Genomic DNA, 10,455 nt, shown 5'->3' with positions numbered 1-10,455 from the left:
GTTGCTGTCCATGCATCAGCACGGCTTTAGAAAGCATCGCTCCTGCGAAAAGCAGCTCGCCCTTTTTTCACATGATATCTTGCGAACCATGGACGAAGGGTATCAGACGGATGCCATATTCCTTGACTTCCGGAAACCGTTTGACTCGGTGCTCCACTGCAGACTCCTAACTGAGGTACGAACCTATGGGATTGGTTCCCAAATATGTGAGTGGCTCGGAGACTTCTTAAGTAATAGAACCCAGTACGTTGTCCTCGATGGTGAGTGTTAATCGGAGGTGAGGGTATCATCTGGAGTGCCCCAGGGAATGTGCTAGGTCCGCTGTTGTTTTCTATCTACGTAAATGATCTTTTGGATAGGGTGGATAGCAGTGTGCGGCTGGTTGCTGATGATGCTGTGGTGTACGGGAAGGTGTCATCGTTGAGTGACTGTAGGAGGATACAAGATGACTTGGACAGGATTTGTGATTGGTGTAAAGAACGGCAGCTAACTCTAAATATAGATAAATGTAAATTAATGCAGATGAATACGGAAAAGAATCCCGTAATGTTTGAATACTCCATTAGTAGTGTAGCGCGTGACACAGTCACGTCCATTAAATATTTGGGAGTAATATTGCAGAGCGATATGAAGTGGGACAAGTATGTAGTGGCAGTTGTGGGGAAGGCGGATAGTCGTCTTCGGTTCATTGGTAGGATTTTGGGAAGATGTGGTTCATCTGTAAAGGAGACCGCTTATAAAACACTAATACGACCTATCCTTGAGTACTGCTCGAGCGTTTGGGATCCCTATCAGGTCGGATTGAGGGAGGACACAGAAGCAATTCAGAGGTGGGCTGCTAGATTTATTACTGGTAGGTTCGATCATCACGCAAGTGTGACGGAAATGCTTCAGGAACTCGGGTGGGAGTCTCTGGAGGAAAGGGGGTGTTCTTTTCGTGAATCGCTACTGAGGAAATTTAGAGAAGCAGCATTTGAGGCTGACCGCAGTACAATTTTACTGCCGCCAACTTATATTTCGCGGAAAGACCACAAAGATAAGATAAGAGAGATTAGCGCTCGTAGAGAGCATACAGGCAGTCATTTTTCCCTCGTTCTGTTTGGGAGTGGAACAGAGAGAGAGAAGATGCTAGTTGTGGTACGAGGTACCCTAGCCACGCACCGTATGGTGGATTGCTGAGTATGTATGTAGATGTAGATGTTTTGTAGAGCACGCGTCCAGTAAGTTTCGTGGCACCCATACCACAGACTCGTGCTGGACACCCTAACAGTCACACCCCACACTATCGGGAGAGGCACTGTCGATTTTGAGGCGGGCAGCAATGCTAGAGTAGTGGATCACTGAGCATACGAAATAGCCTCGGCCCCCGACCTAGAGATCATTCCAATGTTCAGGTATTTGTGTTTGTTATATTTGGCTGACGTCAGCATCAGTAATTTTCTGCCCTCATCGCATCTAGCCAAGTGCACCACGGCTATTCCCGGAATCCTGGCATCAGCAACAGCCCCTTGTGCACCGATCCTTCGCTCCTCATGCACCCACTCCCTACCCCGAATGCCCTTGCTTGTCATCACACTGTCAGTCAGTGGTGTCGAGCAGTTCTGCATGATGTGCAGTATTCCATCCGCTAAGGACAGTTCTACACTACTGGCCATTAAAATTGCTACACTACGAAGATGTGCTACAGAAGAGAAATTTAACCGACAGGAAAAAGATGCTGTAATATGCAAATGATTAGCTTTTCAGAGCATTCACACAAGGTTGGCGCCGGTGGCGACACCTACAACGTGCTGAGATGAGGAAAGTTTCCAACCGATTTCTCGTACACAAACAGCAGTTGACCGGTGTTGCCTGGTGAAACGTGGTTGTGATGCCTCGTGTAAGGAGGAGATATGCGTACCACACGTTTCCGACTTTGATAGAGGTCGGATTGTAGCCTATCGCGACCGCGACAGTGCTGCTCGCGTTGGTCGAGATCCAATGACTGTTAGCAGAATATGGAATCGGTGGGTTCATGAGGGTACACCGGAACGCCGTGCTGTATCCAGACGGCCTTGTATCACTAGCAGTCGAGATGACAGGCATCTTATCCGCGTGGCTGTAACGGATCGTGCAGCCACATCCCTGAGTCAACATATGGGGACGTTTGCAAGACAACAACCATCTGCACGAACAGTTCGACGACGTTTGCAGCAGCAAAGACTATCAGCTCGGAGACCACGGCTGCGGGGCAAAACGTCATTTTTTCGGATGAATCCAGGTTCTGTTTACAGAATCATGATGGTGGCATCCGTGTTTGGCGACATCGCGGTGAACGCACATTGGAAGCGTGTATTCGTCATCGCCATACTGGCGTATCACCCAGCGTGATGGGATGGGGTGCCATTGGTTAGACGTCTCGGTCACCTCTTGTTCGCATTGACGGCACGTTGAACAGTGGACGTTACACTTCAGATGTGTTACGACCCTTGGCTCCACCCTTCATTCGATCCCTGCGAAACCCTACATTTCAGCAGAATAATGCACGACCGCATTTTGCAGGTCCTGTACGGGCCTTTCTGGATACAGAAAATAATCGACTGCTGCCCTGGCCAGCACATTCTCCAGATCTGTAACCAATTGATAACGTCTGGTCAATGGTGGCCGAGCAACTGTGGTATCGTGTTGAAGCTGCATGGGCAGCTGTACCTGTACACGCCATCCAAGCTCTGCTTGACTCAATGCACAGGCGTATCAAGGCCGATATTACGGCCAGTGGTGGTTGTTCTGGGTACTGATTTCTCAGGATCTATGAACCCAAATTGCGTGAAAATGTAATCACATGTCAGTTCTAGTATAATATATTTGTCCAATGAATACCCGTTTATCATCTGCATTTCTTCTTGGTGTAGCAATTTTAATGGCCAGTAGTGTAGGAGTTGAGACGTTAGCGTCATCGCATCCTGCGACCTGCAACCCCTACTCCTACCCCGCCATCCTCGCGCCTCCGCTCGTCGACGTCGTCGTGGTTGGAACACGATGAAGACGGCCATCGGGCAGATTTGTCGACGAAGGCTGCGCTTTCCAAAGCGTCCACGGCGACTGCAGCAGAGTGAGCGCGCGACTGGTGCCGGCAGACGCGGCGCGCCATGACGACGTCGGCGCTCCTGACGACGGCGGCGACGCTGCTGACGTCGGCGGCGGTGCTGCTGGCGACGGTGACGCCGCAGGCGCGCGGCGCGGCCGGGCCGCACGCGCTGCGCGAGGCCTTCTCGTGGCGGCAGATCAACTGGACGTGGCCGGCCGGCGGGCCGCCCGCGGGCGCCGACTACCAGCCGCGCAACAACCTGCCGCTGGGGCTCGCCGTCTGGCGCGACCGCCTCTTCCTCACCGTGCCGCGCCGCAAGGCCGGCGTGCCCGCCACGCTCGGATACGTCGACATCGACCGTAAGTCGCACCGCTGTGTTCCAGCAAGCGCACCGACCGCACTACTGATAAAATGCCCAAGCTACACCCGTCGGGTCACGTGACGTCCTCCACTCGTTACTTTGGAGACGCCATATTGGATTTCGTCGTATTTCGTTGTTTCCACATTATACTGTGTTCGTGCATAAGTTCTACGTTCACGTCTGCATCTACATGCCTACTCTGCAACTCGCAATTAAGTGCCTGCCAGAGGGTTCATCGAACCACCTTTAAGTTACTTTCTACCGTTCTCTCTCGAAAAGCTCTGATTTCCTACCCAATGTGGCTTTCGACCATCCTACTCTGCCGATGACCAGCTCCTACGCCTCACTTACCTTCTCACCCTCCAGCTTAACTCCTGTTCCTCTGCCATTTTTGTCCTCCTCGACCTCGAAAAGGCCTACAACCGCGTGTGGGATTCCGCTCTCCTGTTTAAACTCCAGACCTACGCCCTTCCTATCAACTATGTCCGTCTGATTGCCTCCTTCCTCTCCCACCGCCCCTCCTACGTTACCATCTATAACTCTGATTGCTGCACCCCTCCGTGGGTGTGCCCCAGGGCTCTGTCCTCTCCCATCTCCTCTACCTCCTGTACATGGCAGATATGCTCCAACCACCCCCTCCAGTACACCTCCTGCAGTATGCCGATGACACCGCCTTCCTTGCCCTACCCTTCAGTGGTCCCACCACCTTCTCCAGAATCACCTTGACCTTTTCACTGCATGGTTCCTGAAATTCAATCCTTCCAAGACCCAGGCAATCATTGTAGCTTTACCACTCGCTCCTTCTGGCTATTTTTTTACCATCTGCGCCCTTCCTGTCCGCCTCTCCCCCATCCTCTCCTACCTTGGCCTCACCATTGACCGTCACCTCACCTGGATCCCTCATCTCCTATCCAATCCAAAGCCCACAACTGCCTCTGACTCTTTAAACTCCTCTCTGGCCGGACATGGGGGTTGAACCCCTCTACCATCCTCCACACCTACAAATCCTTAATCCATCCCATCCTCCATTATGCCAGTTCCACTTGGATATCCACCCCCCCCCAAATTCTATGTGTCCCTCCACATCCTCGAGCACCATGCAGTCTGCCTTGCCTTTGGTACATGCCTCCCATCCCCCATGTGGATCCTCTATGACCTGATTCCTTTCCCCCATCTGCTGCTTTTCCTAGAACATATCCACATCCTCTACACCTCCTGCCGACTTGATCCCCCTCATCCCCCGATTTCTCTTCTCCTCTTCAACCCCTGCCCTCTGCCACACCTTCACCGTTGCGTCCTCCCTACCCTTCTCCTAAGGTTGCTTCCATCTACTCCCCCTCCTGGATGGTTCCCTCTCTCCCTCCATTTATCCCTCCTCTCTGATCCTCACCTTCCCCTCCCTTTGTTCTTTTCCAAGGCTCCCTCTCCCCCCCCCCTACCACACTGCTTTGTTTTTCCCTGCCTATCCTCTCTCTGACTCCCTTCTCTCCCCCAAGTCCTTTTGCCTTCCCCTCCACTACCTTCCCCACTCCTTCACACGTCCACCCAGCCCCACTCTTTTCTATGTCCTCTCCCTCCATCGCCTCCCCCCTTTTTCTTTCGTCCCCCCTTTTCCTCCCTCATCACTCGGGGTCCTCCCCGCCCCCCCCCCCCCCCATCTGCCACCGTGTCACCGCTATAGTGCTGTTTAAAGTGACTGTTCAATGTTGTGGGTCCCCTGTCAGTGTTACAACGAGCCACCATACTGTCACTAGGTGTGTTTTTAACTGTTGCGAACAAAAACCAGACTGTCGATGTGTTTTCTAACTGTGACTGTCTACTTACTATGTGTTTCAATCACTATCACCGATCTTTTGCTTTTGTATTTTCTCCGCAACTTTTTCGCCTTGTTTCACTTTTTAACAGCCACCGTTTTGTCGCCTGCTTTTATTGTTCTATCTCCTAATTCTACTGTGGCGTACTGTGCTGCTGCCAACCTCTTCAACCCCTGCCCTCTGCCACACCTTCACCGTTGCGTCCCCCCTACCCTTCTCCTAACTTTGCTTCCATCTACTCCCCCTCCTGGATGGTTCCCTCACTCCCTCCATTTATCCCTCCTCTCAACTCTGATCCTCACCTTCCCCTCCCTCCCTCTGTCCTTTTCCAAGGCTCCCTCTCCCGCCCCCCTCTCCAGAAGAGGAGGCGGAGGGAAATCGAAATCCAATAAGGGAAAAGAAAGCTCTGGTTTCTCTTATTCTATTACGATGATCTTTTTTCCAATGTAAGTGGGCACAAACAAAATATTTTCACTCTCTGAGGAGAAAATTGGCGACAAATTTCATGAGAAGGTCGTGCCGCAGAGGAAAACGCCTTTGTTTTAATGGCAGCCACACCAATTCGTGTATCACATCCGTAGCACCCTCTCCCCTATTTCGCGATAGGACAAAATGAATTGCCTTTCGTTGAACTCTTTCGATACCCTCCGTCAATCCTGCCTGATGCAGTTACTCCAGAAGAGGACGGACAAGCGTACTGTAAGAGATCTCTTTAGTAGATCGGTACATTTTCTTACTGTTCTGCCAAGTCCAGGGAGAGGAAATAAAAACTTCGAGTTTTGCCGATGGCGTAATTCTGTCAGAGACAGCTAAAGTCTTGGAAGAGCAGTTCAGCGGAATGTACATTGTCTTGAAAGGAGGATATAAGATGAACATCAACAAAAGCAAAACGAGAGTAATGGAATGTAGTCGAATTAAATCAGATGATCTGACGGAATTAGTTTAGGCGATGAGGCAAGGTGGAAGACGAAAAAAATGGCTCTGAGCACTGTGGGACTTAACATCTGAGGTCATCAGTCCCCTAGAACATTAAAACTACTTAAACTAACTAACCCACGGACATAACACACATCCATTCCATAGGCAGGATTCGAACCTGCGACCGTAGCGGTCGCGCGGTTCCACACTGAAGCGCCTAGAATCGCTCGGCTACAACGGTCGGCTTGCAGACGAGTTGTGCTATTTGAGCTGCAAAATAACTGATGATGGTTGAAGCAGAGAGGATATAAAATGTAGACTGGCAATGACAAGGAAAGCGCCAGCAAGTCTTTTCTGGAAATATTTGTATGGATTGTAGCCATATATGGAAATGAAACAAGGACGATAAACAGTGTAGACAAGAAGAGAATAGAAGCTTTTGAAATGTATTGCTGAGAAGAATACTGAATATTAGATGGATAGGTCACGTAACTAATGAGGAGGTACTGAATGGAACTGGGGAGAAAATAAACTTATGGCACAACGTGACTAGAAGAAAGGATCGGTTTCTAGGACACATTCTGTGACTCATTAATGGAGTGAGGTGTGAGGGGGAAAAATCTTAGAGGGAGAACTAGACATGGGTACAGTAAGCAGATTCAGTAGGATGTAGGTTGCATTAGTTACCTGGAGATAAAATGGCTTGCTTGCAAAGGATAGGATAGCACGGAGAACTGCATCAAACCAGTCTTCCGACTGAAGACCACAACAACAACAGGCATCATGTCTAAATTATTTCTCAATTCGTTTTGATCATCTGATGACTTTATAAGAAGGTAAATGACTGCATCATCTCCAAAAAATCCAAGAGGACTGCTCAGATTGTCTCCCAAATCGTTTATGTACATCAGGAACCGCAGAAGGCCTATAACACTTCGTTGGGGAACGCCTGATGTTACATCCTCTTTACTCGGCGACTTCGCGCCAGTTACTACGAACTGTGACCTTTCTAGCAGGAAATCACGAACCCAGACACATAACTAAGACGATACCCCATAGATTCGCATTTTAATTAGAAATTGCTGGTGAGGAACGGTGTCAAAATCCGTCTGGAAATCTAAAAATATTGAATCAATTTGGCATCCCCTGTCAATAGCACCCATTACTTCGTGAGAGTTAAGAGGTAGTTGTGTTTCACAGGAACGATATTTTCTGGATCCGTGTTGGCCATTTGTCAATAAATCGTCTTCTTCAAGGTGATTCATAATGTTCGAGCACAGTGTGTGTTCCAAAATCCTACAGAAAATCGACGTTAGTGATATGTGTCCGTAACTCAGCGGAATACTCTATTTTTTTCTTGGTACTGATGTGCAGCTTTCCAGCCTTTAGGTACGGATCTTTCGTCGAGTGGAAGGTTGTATGTGATTTTAAGTACGGGGTCATTGTATCAGCATATTCTGAAAGGAATCTGACTGGTACACAATCTGGACCGGAAGCTTTGCCTTTCTGAAATGTTTTAAGCTGCTTCGCTACACGGAGTATACCTGACTCTAAGTTCCTCGCATTGGCAGCTGTTCTTCTTTCGAGTTCTGGAGTATTTATTTCGTCTTCTTTGATGAAGGAATTTCGGAAAACCGTGTTTAGTAATTCTGCCTTAGCAGTGCTGTCAGCAGTAAGTTTACCTCTATTGATTCCGTCTTGCCACTGCATTGAAGTTCGTGCTAAATTTCGAGCCTCTTTACAAGTTCGCCAATCTTGAGGGTATTACGTTTTTTTTATATTCGCATGCAGATTCACATAACACAGACTTCAGTCACCAATAATTCTCCTGGACTATTTACGACACTCTGCCAACTATAGGCTAACTTTTCGATTCCGGCCGGCCGAAGTGGCCGCGCGGTTCTGACGCTGCAGTCTGGAACCGCGAGACCGCTACGGTCTCAGGTTCGAATCCTGCCTCGGGCATGGATGTGTGTGATGTCCTTAGGATAGTTAGGTTTCACAAGTTCTAAGTTCTAGGGGACTAATGACCTCAGCAGTTGAGTCCCATAGTGTTCAGAGCCACTTGAACCATTTTTTTCGATTCCGTGACTGTAGAAATCATGAAATGTCCAATTATGTTTGCGGCTAATCGTACTGCTAATGTTCCTGGTCGGATAACATTTCTACACTACTGGCCATTAAAACTGCAAATACAAATGCAAATCATAACCGGATATTCATTGGACAAATATATTATAATAGAACTAACATGTGATTACATTTTCACGCACTTTGGATGCATAGATCCTGAGAAATCATTACCCAGAACAACCACCTCTGGCCGTAATAACGGCCTTGATACGCCTGGCCATTGAGTCAAACAGAGCTTGGATGGCGTGTACAGGTACAACTGCCCATGCAGCTTCAACACGATACCACAGTTCATCAAGAGTAGTGACTGGCGTATTGTGACGAGCCAAATGCTCGGCCACCACTGACCAGACGTTTTCAGTTGGTGAGAGATCTGGAGAATGTGCTTGCCAAGGCAGCAGTCGAACATTTTCTGTATCCAGAAAGGCCCGTACAGGACCTGCAACATTCGGCCGTGCAGTATCCTGCTGAAATGTAGGGTTTCGCAGGGATCGAATGAAGGGTGGAGCCACGGGTCGTAACACATCTGAAATGTAACATTCACTGTTCAACGTGTCGTCCATGCGAACAAGAGGTGACCGAGACGTGTAACCAATGGCACTCCGTACCGTCACGCCGGGTGATACGCCAGTATGGCGATGACGAATACACGCTTCCAATGTGCGTTCACCGCGATGTCGCCAAACACGGATGCGATCATCATGATGCTGTAAACGGAACCTAGATTCATCCGAAAAAATGACGTTTTGCCATTCGTGCACCCAGGTTCGTCGTTGAGTACACCATCGTAGGCGCTCCTGTCTGATGCAGCTGCGTCAAGGGCAACCCCAGCCATGGTCTCTGAGCTGATAGTCCATGCTGCTGCAAACGTCGTCGAACTGTTAGTGCAGATGGTTACTGTCTTGCAAACGTCCCCATCTGTTGACTCAGGGATAGAGACGTGGGTGCACGATCCGTTACAGCCATGCGGATAAGATGCCTGTCATCTCGATTGCTAGTGATACGAGGCCGTTGGGATGGAGCTCGGCGTTCCGTATTACCCTCCTAAACCGACCGATTCCATATTCTGCTAACAGTTCAAATTATTCAAATGGCTCTGAGCACTATGCGACTTAACTCCTGAGGTCATCAGTCGCCGAGAACTTAGAACTAATTAAACCTAACTAACCTAAGGACATATAACACATCCATGCCCGAGGCAGGATTCGAACCTGCGACCGTAGCAGTCGCCCGGTTCCAGACTGTAGCGCCTAGAACCGCACGGCCACTCCGGCCGGCTCTGCTAAGAATCATTGGATCTCGACCAACACGAACAGCAATGTCGCGATACGATAAACCGCAATCGCAATAGGCTACAGTCCCACCTTTATCAAAGTCGGATACGTGATGGTACGCATTTCTCCTCCTTACATGAGGCATCAGAACAACGTTTCACCAGGCAACGCCGGTCAACTGCTGTTTGTGTATGAGAAATCGGTTGGAAACTTTCCTCGTGTCAGCACGTTGTAGGCCAGTAGTGTAATTGTTGTGGGTCTAAGGCGAACAACACGTCGAGCTATGTTCGGAACGCATTTTCATCCAAAAAGCAAGTCCCTTGTTCGATAGAGAGCGGAAAAAGTGAAAATCTGAGGGCGCAAGATTAGGTGAATAAGGTGGGTGTGGAATGACTTCCCAACCCAACTGTTGTACTTTTTTTTTTTTTTCAGTGTAGCAGAATGAGGGTGGGTGTTATCGTGATGTAGCATCACACCACACAGCTTTCTTGGTCATTGTTCTGGGATTGCGTCTGCAAGACGTCTCAGTTTTTGACAATAAATGTTAGTAGTGATGGTTACACCTCGGGGAAGCAATTCCTAGTATCTTTTATGGATTTGTGCAGGTCTCTGTTTGGCCTCAACCATTCCTCTCATTTCCTTATGTTAGCATAAAGACGCCATTTCTCGTCACTAGTAACGATACAGGATAGGAATGGTCTGTATTGATCAAGAGCCAATTGATGATGAGCAAGCAGAGATGCACATATTGCCAGCCGTTGATTCTAGTGATTTAGCCTAACAGAGTGCAGTGTCCATATACGCGATTTCTGAACCGTATCCATTGCATGCAAATGTCGCACGATGGTGGATTTATCGCAGTTCATCACATTTGCCAGTTCCCGGGTG

General features: G+C 48.9%; 1 protein-coding gene across 1 annotated transcript in view; it reads left to right on the top strand.

The window, feature by feature from the left end:
- Window positions 1-3,230: 3,230 nt before the first annotated feature.
- The window catches only part of LOC126419663 (L-dopachrome tautomerase yellow-f2-like), a gene marked incomplete at its 5' end in the record, with an annotated part of 44,470 nt that continues 37,245 nt past the window's right edge, over window positions 3,231-10,455 (top strand). Inside the window, one exon of the mRNA XM_050086851.1 lies at window positions 3,231-3,426. Coding sequence (XP_049942808.1) covers window positions 3,231-3,426 — 196 coding nt within the window. The remainder of the gene's footprint in view (window positions 3,427-10,455) is intronic.

Source organism: Schistocerca serialis, chromosome 9 (genome assembly GCF_023864345.2).
Source record: "Schistocerca serialis cubense isolate TAMUIC-IGC-003099 chromosome 9, iqSchSeri2.2, whole genome shotgun sequence".
Taxonomy (NCBI): Eukaryota; Metazoa; Arthropoda; class Insecta; order Orthoptera; family Acrididae; genus Schistocerca; species Schistocerca serialis.
The sequence above is the reverse complement of the archived record's forward strand: the minus strand, read 5'-3'. Positions and strand labels throughout refer to the sequence as shown.